At 35.3% G+C, this 14,899-nt stretch overlaps 1 protein-coding gene and 1 long non-coding RNA gene across 40 annotated transcripts in view; one reads left to right on the top strand and one right to left on the bottom strand.

Annotated features, from left to right (window-relative positions):
• The window catches only part of IRAG1 (inositol 1,4,5-triphosphate receptor associated 1), a 96,677-nt gene that overhangs the window by 3,636 nt on the left and 78,142 nt on the right, over positions 1-14,899 (bottom strand). For all 39 annotated transcript variants that reach the window (XM_085581333.1, XM_085581342.1, XM_085581335.1 and 36 more), the window contains 11 exons: positions 14,218-14,296; positions 11,668-11,788; positions 10,796-10,826; positions 9,581-9,721; positions 7,392-7,523; positions 6,488-6,629; positions 5,755-5,804; positions 4,097-4,204; positions 2,887-2,954; positions 1,391-1,510; positions 643-774 (listed from right to left, as the gene is read on the bottom strand). In XM_085581333.1, coding sequence (XP_085437459.1) covers positions 643-774; positions 1,391-1,510; positions 2,887-2,954; positions 4,097-4,204; positions 5,755-5,804; positions 6,488-6,629; positions 7,392-7,523; positions 9,581-9,721; positions 10,796-10,826; positions 11,668-11,788; positions 14,218-14,296 — 1,124 coding nt within the window. The remainder of the gene's footprint in view (positions 1-642; positions 775-1,390; positions 1,511-2,886; positions 2,955-4,096; positions 4,205-5,754; positions 5,805-6,487; positions 6,630-7,391; positions 7,524-9,580; positions 9,722-10,795; positions 10,827-11,667; positions 11,789-14,217; positions 14,297-14,899) is intronic.
• On the top strand, positions 1,504-7,394 carry LOC146767294 (uncharacterized). The gene is made up of 3 exons (XR_014955949.1): positions 1,504-1,720; positions 5,749-6,657; positions 7,239-7,394. It is a non-coding gene; the product is annotated as an uncharacterized LOC146767294 (long non-coding RNA).

Raw genomic sequence — 14,899 nt, 5'->3', positions numbered from 1 at the left:
GATTAATTAAATTAGACATTGTAATATGTGGTAAACATTTCTTTCCAAGGCTGTCACGACTAATGAGATGGTTGCTTTCTGAAGGCAGCCGAAATCTGAAATCAACAGATGTTTATAGCTATAATGGTTATGGAATGGAAATTAATTCTTTTGGATTAGGTAAGGATCCCTGCCTTCACCTGGGATTGGACATATTACTTGCTTTGGCCAGCATCCTCTGTAATGTACAGACAGAGAACACTAGGTGTAGATGGATAGATTGTCACTCCAGTGGCAGGAATGCAACACGGCACTAATTCAGGCTCCTGAATTACAACCTTTGTAAGGCAGTACATATTCACAGAGAGTTACATTTTGGCATCTGAGGAAATTTTATGGAGCATTCTTTTACCTCAAATCAGAACCAAGCTCCATCAAGATGAAGCATCTTGATGTCAACATACAGCTTTAACCAAAATATCAGAAATTTTATGCTTGCAACTACATCGTCTTGGAATATTACTTTCTGTGAAAATACTGTTATTTCAATATGCTTCCCCAGGAAGAAAACATGTCAAAATGATAGCATAAAATACTTTCTTGGGTACCACAAGTAGAAAAATGTGGCCCCTCTTGTATGGACATATTTCACCACTGTCTCACCTGCTTTTCAGATTTTTTATCTCATCTTCATTTTCACTTTCTTCATGTTCATCATGACTTTCTTTGGGTGTCTCTTCATCTTCTTCCTTCAGTTCCTGAAGTTCTTTGGTCTTCTTTAAGGCTTCCTGATATCTATATCAGACAAGACATTTATTTATTAGTTTAGGACATTGTATAAGCATGATCTCATGTAATGAAAAATTAGCTTTATGTTTTGTTATATGTAATAAAACACAAGGAGAAGTGTTGCAGCAGTTGAACAAGAGTAAAAATTAGCTGAAGACTATGAGTAAGGCACACAGACAGCCACCTTTCTTGAGGATTATATTAGAGCTGATACCAAATGTATAATTTTGAACAAAAAAAAAGGTTTTTCTTCACAGAGAACAATTTCTGTCTATTGTAAAGGAGGCAGTAAACATTTCTCTATAGCTTTGCATCACTTTGAATATGTTCTAGACACTACTTTTTTTCCTGGAGAATAAATGCAATTCAATGCTGAAGTCAAATGTCACACTGGATTCTGCAGGAGAGGATCAAAATTTGTCTCACTCTTCACATAATGCAAAATTCTTTAACTAATATTCAGAAACAGATCCCAAAGTTTTAAATTGCCCCAAAATATGATGTGTAAGGAATTTTGTGACACCAATAACATAACTACTGTATTTAAAATCAAATTTTAAAAACACATGTCCTCATCTGGTAGCACATATTTACAGATTTAGTTGACAAAAAATATCCCCACCCCTTGTTATATGCTTCCTCTTCTATCTTGGCTTTAGTTTCAGGACTGATCTCTTCCAACCCACTCTGTGTCAGCACAGAAGTTGAAGTTTCACAGTCAGGTTCTCCATTTGACTTCCCACTGCCAAGACAAAAGAAGCAGACAGGTAGAAAACAACATCAGGGAAATGTGTTGTATTTGGAGCATGCTGCAATTTTGTGAGTCATGATTTGTCTTTTTTAATGTAAGTCGGAGAAATGAAATGTCATTCAAAAGAAAAACTTGAACATCAAGAAAAATACTATTTTCAGAATGTTGTGATTTAAGAACAGTTATTATTATGTTTCTAAGGTAAGAAAAGTATATTTTTTATTCTTCTTTAAAAAAGAAGAAAAGAGTCTTTGCTTCCTGGCTCATGCATGACATTTATTTTCTATTCATGAAAACATTTCCCTCAACTTTCTAAAACTCATATATTGTAACCTGCTACATAGGAGGAACATAACAGAAGTAATATCAAATACTAATTCAACAAAACATTGTTTTTATTTGCCTTGTAAGTATTCTCCTGAGCTGACTTTATATGCTGAACTGATGCACAGGTTAAAAAAAATATACATGCCTCACTTTTCTCAAGTAAAAGTTTGGAGCATTTAGCCTGAAGAGAAGCTATTTTATATTGCTGTCTTCCTGCAGTGCTCTCCTGTCATTTATTTTATCTGGGACAGAGAGTTTAAGTGATTGAGATATAGTAGATCTATCAAAGTCAAGGTTTAATAAGCTCAGCAACGGATTCCATTTCAACTTTTGGAATCTCACCCTTTTTGCAGGTCTCATTTTCCTTACTTTCAATCAGGTTGAACTATTTTAGTTCAACCTGACACCATGTGTGGGCAATGGACTTTTTCTCAAGGCCTGTTAACAATAAACATTATTTTCACTTGGTCTTTAAATAAACCATGAGTATAAGCTTGAAGTGCTTAAACATACAAAACTATGCTGGTCTGGGTAATGCTACACTACTAGACCAGCTGGCCCATGTACACACACTTCGGCTCAAACTTGAATTTCAAGTTCTGCCTCTGTTACTTGGTAACATGATTTGTTTTTTCTCCTAGGTGTGAAATATTGATAAGGTTTTATGGCTGTTATATTTTCTCACAGAATTTCTGTGCAGTTCCAAAAGATGGTCTAGATCTTGCAGAGTTTTTTTGAATAGCAGCAGCCAGTGCTGTAGTTCCCCATTTTTGTTTTCTCAGTTGTTGCATACTTACATTCTTAGTAAAGCACGAGGTAAAACAAAGACATAAGATAAATTTTGTCTTGCCTCAGCACTAATCTAAAATACGTGAAATTCGATATTCTGTAGTGATGTATGCATTGAAAGCTTTTAATTTGCATGTTTAAAGCATTCTAACCGCTAGTAGTAATATCACAGCATTTCAAAATATGATTTTTTAAACTATTATTTAGTATTATCATTTAATAGATACTGAGATGACCTAGACAAAACTCACTTTTCTAGAAGTGCTGGCAGAGCAGGAGTAGATGTTAGGCTGCTCCTTCCATTACTGGGTGATTCAGACTGTAAGTAAAACACAGCTGTTACATATAACTGTTACATTCACTAATTAGTTAACATCCATGACTAAATAATTAAATACCAATTAAAATTCATTAATTAATTTCAAATGGGTGTTCAATAAAATGACAAAGGCAGTGTGCTGCTTATGTTTCCTTCCCACACTCACAAGCAAAGTATCTTGAATGTGGTGCTTCCACATTCTTCTCATTAACTAGAGTACACAATGGACTTGCACACTAAGAATTTTCTGACATTTCCTTCTACCCTGTTTATTTTTCCCCGGAAAACATTCTCTTTCATATATTGATCACTGACCAGTAAAATCATTCTCTGACTCCTATTATCCTAGGAACATGCATTTATTAAGTTTTCAATGGGAAATTTTAAACCTAAATAATTAATAATAAACCATGACAAACAAACACACCTGGTTCCTGAAGCAATAGACTCTGAGTGCATAATAAATAAATTGCACAGATGCTTTCCTTACATGTAAAACAGATAAATACATTTAGCTTCTCAGCAAAACCCTCATTTAAATAATCCTGTATTTTTAACAGAAAACTCCATAACTTTATGTCCCATCTTAGCTCATCTCTGAACAGTGAATATGTCTTGCAGTTTTTCATTTAATTTATTAAAGTTTAACCAAAAAAATTTTAATAAAGTGGCTGATGGTTCCACTGATCCCAGATCATCACAGAACCTCTAAATTACTGCCATGTAGATTTCTGTACATTCATTAGATTTATGTCTGTTCAGTGGACTTTTGGCAATGAAGAACAGCAGTCCAGCTGTGTTCTGTGGTTTCTGGTTAAAATTTCTCTTCTACAGGGTACAGCTATTTTCATTATTTCTTTCCTGCGTGTTACTTCAGATTAAAAGGCAAAGTGCCTCACCAATGTCCAGTGCCTGTGAATCAGCAGCCTGCCCTATTCAGTTGCTCCCAAAGGGATCATTCATGGAGATTGCAATATGCCCTTACACAACAGGAATTACCTCTGTTCATCCCCTTTACCCAGAGTGGAGTCAAAACAAGTTAAATCAATGAAAAGATTTCCTTTTCCAATAACTATAGCTTTCCCCTATGCAAAAGTGGTTTAGACAAAAACCGGTAACTTTAAAATGTGGGTTTTACTTACTAGGGATGGCATTGAAGGTATAGGTGAAGCTGATGGTGACTGACCAGGAATGTTCAAGGAGTTAAACTTAGGAACAACTGCAACACTGACTCTCCTTCGAGGCATATTCTGGGAGAAACAACAATTATTTTTCCTACCATACAACAAGACAGAATGAAGAACAATTCTGTGGGTTAATTTGTGTGGCAAAGATGTAGGTCAGTGTCCCCTTTGGGAAAAGAAGAGTTGGGAGCAAAAGTAAAATAAAAGGTCGTGGTTTTTCCCAGAAATTCATCTTGTCCTGCATGGTATGGCAAGTGTTCAATGTGAAATGAGGTGTGGCACAGAGATGCTGCTCATTTTCATCCATACTGAAAGCCCAGCAGTGTAAATCACACAACAGAAATGTTCTGAGTTTATATTGTCAGCTCCTATCACAGGCCTTTATCTTTGATGAAAGCAGATGCATAATGATACTGGAGAAAGTGCCAGTGTCACAATGACTGGAAATAATGAATTCATACATTAAACTCTTATCTTGCTATGTCCCTATTATGATATTCTGTGCCCACTATGATATATTAATTACATGTAAACATATTAATTATCATTTACTGAAACAAAAACATGCCTTTCTTCCACAAAAGAACAGTCCCTTCTCCCCCAGCCCCAAATTGTTAGATAGCATCATGCAACACTGCTTATATTTCCCAAAAACATAAAAGTTCTCTTATGACAAACACATGCTAGCTGTAGCAATATATTCTAGTTCAAGCAGAGATTATGTAAATTTTTGCTGTCATTTGGTAAGTAGACAAATGCTTCATCCTATAAAATCTATGTAAAATCTATGCTTCCAACTAAGTAAAACACCAAAACACTTACAGCATCTAACAGTTTTGCTTTAGTGCATATCCAAACACTTCTAAGATTCTGCTCTAGACAACTTTACAGGAAAGGAGTTAAACACAGCTTTAGTGAATTCTTAGGAGTTACACCATGATTCTGGTTCTAGACAAAACTAACCATACCTATTCATTAACAAGTTTTATTTAATGTGCTCCTGAAAAACTGCACTGGGAAGTCAGCAGCTATGGTAAGCAGTCCATTCCAGTGTTCAGGTTCTTTTTCTCCTTCTCTATATTCTTTGGACTTGTCCCTGTTAAATTTAGTCTTTGAGACCTCTGCTTCAACCTATGGGGTTCTCATTCTGAAATCCCCTCTTGCCCTCTGCATGCTCTGTGCTGTAATTCTTTATACCAAACAGAGGTGGCAGGAATAAACTAAACCTAAAGAACTACAACCCACTCAAATAAAAATATGAAAATAAACAGTAGACTGAGTATAATGCACCTGATCACCAAATTTCTTAATGGTCATACTGAGACTCATGCCTCCCAGATCCCTGGCTGTTTTAGCAAGTTTTGTGATAGACTTGATCTCCAGCACTTGGAAGTTTTGCATAAATAAAACACTAGAGTTTCCCATAAGGCAATACCATTATTGCACAAAGCCATACTAAGTCATGTATACAAAATTGCAAAGCACATGCGCTAAAGTGCATTAATGATATTGAGAATTTACCAGCACTGTTTGAGCACAGCCTAAAGAACTGAGTGTATACACACAGATAAATTTCACTACATAAAGTGTTCATTTTCTTTGTGTTGCAGAAATACCTTTCCAACAGTGAGAGACATGGATCTAGATGAACGAGGAACTCCATCTTCTGCATAGAAATAAAAATAAAGAACAGTCTTAGACTAGTGAGTATGTCTAAATAATATTAATAGAAACCTTGCTTATATTTCAAACTCAGATACAGTATATTTACACAGGGTCTGTAAGTGATCATATATTTATTGTCATACGGTATTGTCATTCAGCTGTCTTCTCAATTACACCTGCACAAGAAATTTGAAATAATTGCAAATAACCAAATCAGTACTATTTTCACTGAATCAGGAAAAAAAAAAAAAATTCCCACTATTGGCCTCCATATACAAGGTCTTGCAAATTAAAATCCTTATATTTCAGTTTCCAGCAAAGGAAAGAAGAGATTGCAAAAAGAAAAAAGTGGTTTTAATAATGAAATTTTGCCTTCATCTAGACCTAAAAGGCAGTTGCATTAAAATTGTACAGAGTACATGGATTTGTAAGAGGCCATGAGAAAATACGATTTGATCTCATAAGAATTTGGTAAGTGATTGTGATTTCAAATTACTTTACTATAGCATTAAGTATGGCTCATATGAAACATCTTAACTTATTTCTGAAACTTTTAAAAATCTGTTCCCATAGATCAGAACTTAATGAACAGGTTTCCCAGTACTTTACTTTAAATTGTTAATAGCACCCACATCTCTCTGAATTAGAGGCAAGACAAACCCTTAAATTTTGATTTTTCTTTACCAGATGCACCATAGGTTCTGCTAGAATTCTGATTGGCAAGTTTCTTGAACTCCATTAGTTCAGCATGATCCTTTTCATATGTCCTTTTCAAATTTTCCACATACTGCATCATTACTTCTGTTGCCTTTGACATACGCTTCTCCTAATGAAGAAGAGAAGGAAACATCCAGGTAACCTCTACACATCTCCAAGAAATTATTTGCCTCTATATGTATTCTCCATGTCAGGGTTAAATCTGGAGTTGTTCTTAAGGAAATATTGCTGCCTTAATGACTGAAAATTCCTAAGATAGAAGAAAATGCCAACTCATATGCATTTCACAGAATATAATAATTTATTTTGTCATATATTCAGACACCCTGCCTGGGTGCCTATCTGATTACTTATGTGGTATACCACATTTGTTTTCAAACCCTCAAAGGTCTTAGTCACTGACATCAATCTGTTAACTTTAGAGGGCAGAGGGAACATTCTTGAATCTGGGAGGGTATTGATGTGTTCTTATTTATACTCACTCTCTTTTCATACTTTTTGTAATTGACTGAACTATTGCCAAAAGCAGATGACTGAATTAGATGAGTTTTTTGACCCAGAAAAGTTTTTTTTTCTTATTATTTTTATTACGTGCTGCACTGATTTGAAATTAGTTTATTGTGATGCAGCTGTAGTTCTGAATAAAATATATGCTCCTGTTGTACAGGTATTAAATAGCTTAATGGGCAATCTTCTACCATTGGAATTCTGTTTCCAGGCTGCAGTGGTGTGTTACCTGACACTACAACAGACGTCTTTAATCTGTCAAAATGGCAAATAAAACTCAGAGGGTGAACATAACCTCTGGCCCAGGCTGGAAAAGAGTGCACCCATGGATCCAGGACGCAGGTAAACATTGGGATGCCCTCACCTGGCGAACGGCTCCAACCATCTCGGCACGGCTCGAGAGCCTGGCAGCCAAACGCCGCAGCACCGCAATATCCTCCAGGAGCTTCTGGTAGGCTTCCCTGTGCTCATAGTGGTGCCACAAGTGAGCTGAAGACTGAAGCAAAAATACAGCAGCTTTATCAGCATGGTTTTAGTTCAAATGGAGTGGCCAGAGCCCCAAAATGGGGTAGAAATATCCAGGCAGAACTCATGGAGAGATTAGACTGGCACACCCAGAAGGGTGCCAGCACTGCCACCACACCTAGCCCAGAGTGCTGCTGCCCTGGTGTTTCACTGCAAGCTGCAGGGACACAGTTTGAGGAGTTAGAGAGGGAACATTTGGAGAGGGCTTAGTACATTTGTGATACTTTCCCTTCTGAAATCCATAGTGAAACATTCCCCACTACCTGTGAACTCTAGAAATGCTAAGTTCGTTTCAACTAGCATGTTAAAATGATTGCCGAGGGACAAAGGACATTTTAATTTTCTGGGCACAAGTATTAAGAAGGACACGCATGTTCTTTCAGTTCCATGATACTTCACTTATTTTCAAAATAAGACATTATAGTCTCAAGGATTGCAATGCTACCTTGATAATAAATTGTAACCAGAATTTGACTTCAAGAACCAAAAAGGCATAAGGAAATCTGTTTAGGAAAAATCATGCACAGAATTTCAGAATTTTTTTTCTTTCTTGACAACTGTAACCTCCTTATTTTCTCAAAAAAAAAACCCAAAAAACCAAAAAAACAAATTCATGTAGATCAGCTTTCTCTTGAAATTACGTTTCTGAATAATACATCAATTATCACAAGACTGATTAAAAATCAGAAAAACAAGTAAAACCGTCACTGAGACGTAAAATATGTGCCTGTCCTACAGAAGTGAAGATAACCACTCAATAAGATTGGGACAAGTATAGGTCTAGTATGACAGAGATTTTACAGAAGTCATCAATGTTTTTAATTGCTTGTTAGTTTATTCCATTGTCCAGAACAAAAGCTTTCATAGGGAAGGCAGCTTCCCCTTTGTTACAAATAATGAAAAAAGCTTGTAAAAGCCAGACTGTAGCATGTGAACTGCTTAAAGGGAGAAAATCCTAATCACATCTGTCCCATGCTGGCAACATGAACCTTGGTGCCTAATTAGGGATTCTTGACAGAAATACATGGCAAATCTAACAGATTTATTTCAGTCTGAAAACCCTGAGATTTAATGTTTCTGCTTGCTCTTTACACATGGAATAGAGTGAAGAGCAGCAAAATATTCTCAACATTTTTTTTACAGAAACAATAATTTGAAAATGGAGATTTGGAATTCTAGATGAAAAGATGTGAAGATCATAGTCTTTAATGGTGTTTTTTCTTACCTGATGATAAAGTAAATGGGAGCATCATATATTCTCCTCGCTATTCTTATAAGAATGGCAGCACCTCCTTGCAATAATGAATGCTGGGTCTAAGGCTATTTCATTGATCAGCCTGGTGTCTAACCATCCCTTCCTTTATGCACAAAGACATGCACAGCACTTCAGTTGACACATCATAGCAATTTTTTGTCATTCCAGTTAGAAGACCCAGAGAATGCTGACAGGAAGTACTCAAGACTACTGCTGTAAAGGAGCAGCAGGAACAGCTGGAATGAAAGTGTACTCAGGCCCAAAACCTGAGCCTGAGATTGGACCTATTCCTTAAGTATTCCTGGCAGTTTCACACAGCATGCCTTCTAGTACCTGCAGCTAAGAGGTGTTTCAAGTTACAGATCTCAGGATTCAGGTTTCAAATAATTTTGGTATCTCTCATATCTGGACACCTCAAATCTACTGCTAAAGAAGGTCTTGCTCAGGAGAATAAGGATTAGTGCTCCAACTGCAGTTCAGAATATTCTTAGCTATGTCACAAACTTATATCAAGAACTGAACAGCAAACTCCAAGTCTTTATTCCTGAAATCTGCTACACCAAGGGAAGCATCCCCTAGGCATTTCCACAAATGCTGGCTCACTCTGGCAGAAGATGCCCTCTCTCAGAGAGTAGTAGGCAGCTCATGGCAAGGAGTTTGAGCAGCAGAAAATGACTTTTTGGGGTTGAATTTACAAGCCAAACACATTTGCAATATGTGTGCACTTTCCTTTACACTATAGTTCAGGAAAAGAATTCCCTCTACTTTCTTACCGTAATGGCTGCTTTAAAGTTTTCCAGTTCCTTCTCAGCATTCTCTTCAGTAAGATTTCTCTCTCTCTCTGCCTGCTGAATTCTAGATTCCAATGTATAACTATCATTTCTAAAGGCCAAGGAGAGTTGTACAAATACATTCTGTTTGGATCAAAAAAGGCATTTTCCAGTAAGTCTCACAGTAATATAATTTTCAATAACAACTTATGAATAAGGTATGTGTTTAACAGACTTTGCTGCTTAAATAAGTATTGAAACACAAAATTGAAATTCTTTTAAAATTTGTTTTCTTTGAAAAATCATGTCTATTTATTTCCACTGAAATAGGAATAATAAATGAATTGCTGCCTCTTTTCCTGTATGTTTTTCTGGGAGCTCTGTAGGGCAGTCATAATGAAGGAAGCAGCCTACCAGAAGCACCAGAATCACAATGGATCTGTTTTCTAGCTGGACTTCCTCCAAGGGTCCCCAAGGTTTTTTAACAGATAGTCTGTGCAGGGGAAGTCCAGGGATGAGCTCACCATGAGCATTGTTTTACCTAAGGGATAAACACCTACCCCTGAAGCCAGCAAAAGATTAAGAGCTAACATTTTTTTTTCTCTTGCACCCTGCTTTTAAAGATTGTTTCTTTCTTTACCAGACTCATTATTTTTTAGGATTAATACTTCGCAAAGCAAAAGTCATCAACAGCTCCAGTAGATTTCAGTGTTGTAAAAAAAAGATCTTTTTCTTGACTGCTATGTGTTTTAAAAAATACAAGAAACAAATGCTACAAGCTAGAGAGAGACCCGCAAACAAAATTATTGGCTTGAACTGAGAAAGTAAAACTTATGTAAACTAACAGCAGGATATTATTAAAAATGCCCCAAAGCTCATATTAGCTAATAAAAATGCAATTTAAATTGCTGAGTTTCTGACCTTATTTAATCTCAATTTTTTTTACTCCTTTAGAATATTAAAACTATTTCCAAAGTGAATTCATATTTTATATATATATATGAAAAACACAAATGTTTTCCTACTCTGTCATTTTACAACTTGTGTTGCTTTTATTTCACAAAATTGCTACTTTGATGAGTTCAATGTGGGGTTTTTTAAAATGAGAAATATATTTTGAGGTAATAAAATCACCATATTAACTCATTCTAATAATCACACTTAGACTTAAAGTAATCACTTAAAATTGGAACATGTCTAAAATAATAACATACTTACCTCAACTTCTTTTTCAGTGAGTGGTGGGGAGCTAGAAATAAAAGTAAAAAATTCACATTTTAATGAGTTTTTTCTCTAAAAACAAAGGTATTCTAACACTTAATTGAAAAGAACAACAAAATATATGTTCGAGTTTCAAGAGTTTCCTACTACTTTTCAGTATTGTTACAATCAAGCAGTGGTCTCTCAGAAGTTCTTCACCTCATGCATTCATTTATATAAAATAATGTAAATAACAATTCCTTCACCATAAATGTTAAATATTTATCTCACGTGCACAGAGAATCCTTATTGACAGTTCAGATAACTGAAGGCTCTGGTGGTTTTTTGTACCTAATCATGTGGCTAAATGGAGGAATTATTTTTGGCTGAATAAGTTTGGAATTGTTTCAATGTCTTGGAAAGTCCAAATTAGTGAATTCACAAGTGAGTCCTTCAACTCATTTTGCAAAATAAACTCTGTTACCCTAAAAATTGTCCCCTGCAGAAAAACTGCAGAATTCTTACATGTCCAAATTCTACCATTGGAAAGCATCATCTGGCATGATTATTTTCATGGGGGTGAGAAATAATATTTTCAATATGCGTACATATCTGCAGCAGCAGTCCTGGAAACCAGGAGTGGAAAAATCTGTAAAAAAATCTACTTGTAGCATGCAATTAAGGTTTTATGTAGAACTCTCAAACTAATTTTAAAATTTGGCCAGTTACTGGAAGCTGGTACATTCCCCAAATTTTTTCAGTAAATCTGTGTTGCACACTTTAAAATGCAACAATTTATCTCCCTATGAATGGAGGGAAGGGAAGTTGGCTGAAGACCATTAGTATATCTTCTCCTGGATGATGTGTTTCCACTTCTAATGAGCTTTTACCTTCCTGGAAGCGATTTGTGCACTCGCAGTTTTCGCAGCAATACATCAGGAATGCTGGGCATGACATCAGAGCTGTTCTTTGTCTCTTCCTCTTCAGTCGGGGAAGGAAGAGGTGAAGGGCCTAAAGACATTTTGCAATTAAAAAAAATTCTGTTACTTGAAAAGTCACACATTATTTTCTGGACTATTTTAGCTGAGATTTTGTAATAGAATACTGTCATTTTCTAAGGCTTTAGGTCCCACCTGCCAAGATGAAGCGTAGTGTAATATACCATACTACAGATTTTGTACACCATTTATTCTTATAAATTATATCATATACCTGTTTGCACTGTATGTTGATTGAAACAGGATATAAAGGTTATACTTGCATTTTCTGATTCTGTCACCTTCCTAAGGACCAAAACATGGTTAACACTTTTTAAAAATTCTTGTTACTTAGCTTCTGTATTTTCATTTTAGTTAATTTCACGTATATTAGTTCCCTTATCACCTTCTGTCTTACCAGAATTTCATGGAATACTCTCCTGTAGGAAAGGCAGAGTCACCAGCCTGAATCTCAGACTTGGGAAGGAATCTTTAAACAGTTCTCCTACTCATAAGATTAACAGTAGGACTCTTAGACTTGCCATATAATTCGTGTGTAAATCTGGAGAGCAGTAACATGAAAGATGGAACAGAAAAGGAGATCCTTTCCAGCTACATTTTAGTTCTGTGCATTTGCTTTATATTTAAAAAAATCCAGTATTTACTTAAGAACAGTCACATGTATCCCCATAAAATCCAGCCTGACACCACAGTGTCTCCAGATTTAATGCATCCCACTTATCTAATGTAGATGCTGTTGTGTTTACTCAGATGGTGACAGTAACTTGTCATTGATAAAAACCATGATGAAGACAGCACATTGGATTCATAACAGTAATAATGAAGTATCAGACTATTTCCTATTGTTTAAGCAAAATTACCACTCCAGTTGAAAATGTGGCTTCTATGACAATGTAAGGAAGTAGGTCTCCCTAACAAATTATAAGAATTTGACTCCTTGCTTGTTTTCTCCACTGAGGACAAGGAGTTGACTCTTAATATTCTGGCTACCATTTAGATAACTTACTGGACTATAAAAAGCTTGTGATACTCATGAGATCCATGTTGAGAAGCTGGATAAAATAATGCTTATCTTATTCACAGTGTTTTCCTCAAGACTTCCAAACCTGCCAAAATTACATAGCAGGCTGGTAAAATGGCAACTATTTTATACTTTCAAAGGGAGTCTGCTAAATAATTTCTGGGAAATTATACATTAACAGACAGGAATAATATTATCATATCTAAAAATTCAAAGACATAATCACTAAATATAGAGAACAAGAAATCTCTTTTAATCTTGATTCATTCAGACTGAAGATGAGTCCATTTCCAGACATAACATGAAATGTAGTATCTCAACCATCTCTAAGTGTAACAGGAACTTTAAGGCTGATGAGCTAGGCGCAGTGCAAATGTATGAATTAGCAAAATGTACAGTGTTAAAAAAAAAAAAATCGAAATTGACTTTGGATTAAATCTTGAATAATCAATTTCAGCTCACTTCATAGTAACCATCTTCATTTCAGTTAATGTCACACTGAGCAAGTTCTGAATTAACTACTTTCAAACAAATATATAGTTTTGGCTTAAATATGTCAGGTTGATATATTTGGTTTAAATATTTTATCTAAGCACTACTGCTATTTAATTCTTCCACATGTTGAATTATCCTCAGGTTCATATCTTTGCTCTTCATTCTGAATCTTTTTAGATGCAACTATAGGCATCAAATATTTTTTGCTTATGTTAGATTGGAGAAAATATTTGGTGCCAGATTTCTTTTTCCTCATTTATGAATAGTTTAAGCTTTTTCCTTAAAAAAGCATTTTCCTTTATTTTTCCTTAAAAATCACAGAAACTGAGGTTAAAAAAAATCCCACTTATTGTAAGGCATATTCTTCCAATCCTACAAACACCTTTATGATTCTTTTCTGGCCTTACATTTTCTCATTCACATTGACATGGAAGTCAGTTTCGCCAGAAGTGAAAATGCCATTTCAATGCTTGCCACACATATACTAAAATAAAAAAGGAATAAAGCATCCCATATCTTATTTATATTCCCAGGGATCAAATTCATCCTTATGACCATAGTATCTTGCAGAAGTTGCATCCATTTAATCCATCACTGCTGAAATGTTTTTACAGAAAGCTACTGATACTTCAGTCCCACAACTATTAGGTACAAGCCAGACTCCATTCCACATGTGCATCTTCTCCATTGGTTATAATAATATCTAATATCTTCTTGGTTCAAATAATCGAGAAATTGAGGTACTTTCCAATATTGGTCTCTCTTGTTTTTAAAAGTAATTTATTATTGTTCTTCATGACTGCTTCAACTATTATTGCAATTGAAGATTTTAAGACTTTTTCTCCTTGCCCCCCCCCCCCCCATAATAGTCAGTTATAAAAATCAGAGTATAGCAAACATTCCTTCCAGTTTTTATGATACTGCACCTTTTTCCTGTTCCACAGCTTCACTAAGTTCAGGAAGTTTAAGTCCAACTAAATTTTGATTTCTCATCAAAATATGCTCCTGTGAAGAGAAACAATATTTCTAAGTAAGTGAATCACTCATCTCAATTTAAATATCCCTGCCACATGAACAGTAAATAAAACATTTACTTTGGTTAATAAACATAATAGAGATATTTGCATTACATTACAGTCAGATGCTACATAACACGGATACAAATAAATTCAAATGCACTCTAGGATATTACATATTTCAAATTTCATACAGGCATTAATGAGAAAAATTCCCTGTCACGCAAACAAAGATTTGTGAAATGTGCCCCTTATTCAAGCAGATATGTACAGTTTTGGTAAGTGAGAGCTTTAGTAACTGACAATGAAAAAAGTAGTTTTGGATGTAGCCACAGTATAACTAAGTATCCCAGATAACAGAAGAAATTCAGAAAATCCTGCATTTGAGACTTTGCCACTTTGCCTTTATCAAGACCAGAGCTTGGGATGCTTCATTATTACTGTCTTCTACCTCTATTTCTCACAGGTAAGAAAAAATGCTCTCTCAAGGATTATACCTTGTTGTCTTATTTCTCCTTTTATTATCTCCTCATTTTCTTTCATATTCTCATATATGTTTACATTCACAAATACCTGTTTTTGTTTATGAGTA

Source organism: Lonchura striata, chromosome 5 (genome assembly GCF_050655825.1).
Source record: "Lonchura striata isolate lonStrDom1 chromosome 5, ASM5065582v1, whole genome shotgun sequence".
In the NCBI taxonomy this organism is placed as follows: Eukaryota; Metazoa; Chordata; class Aves; order Passeriformes; family Estrildidae; genus Lonchura; species Lonchura striata.
This window is presented reverse-complemented; position numbering and strand designations above follow the sequence as displayed.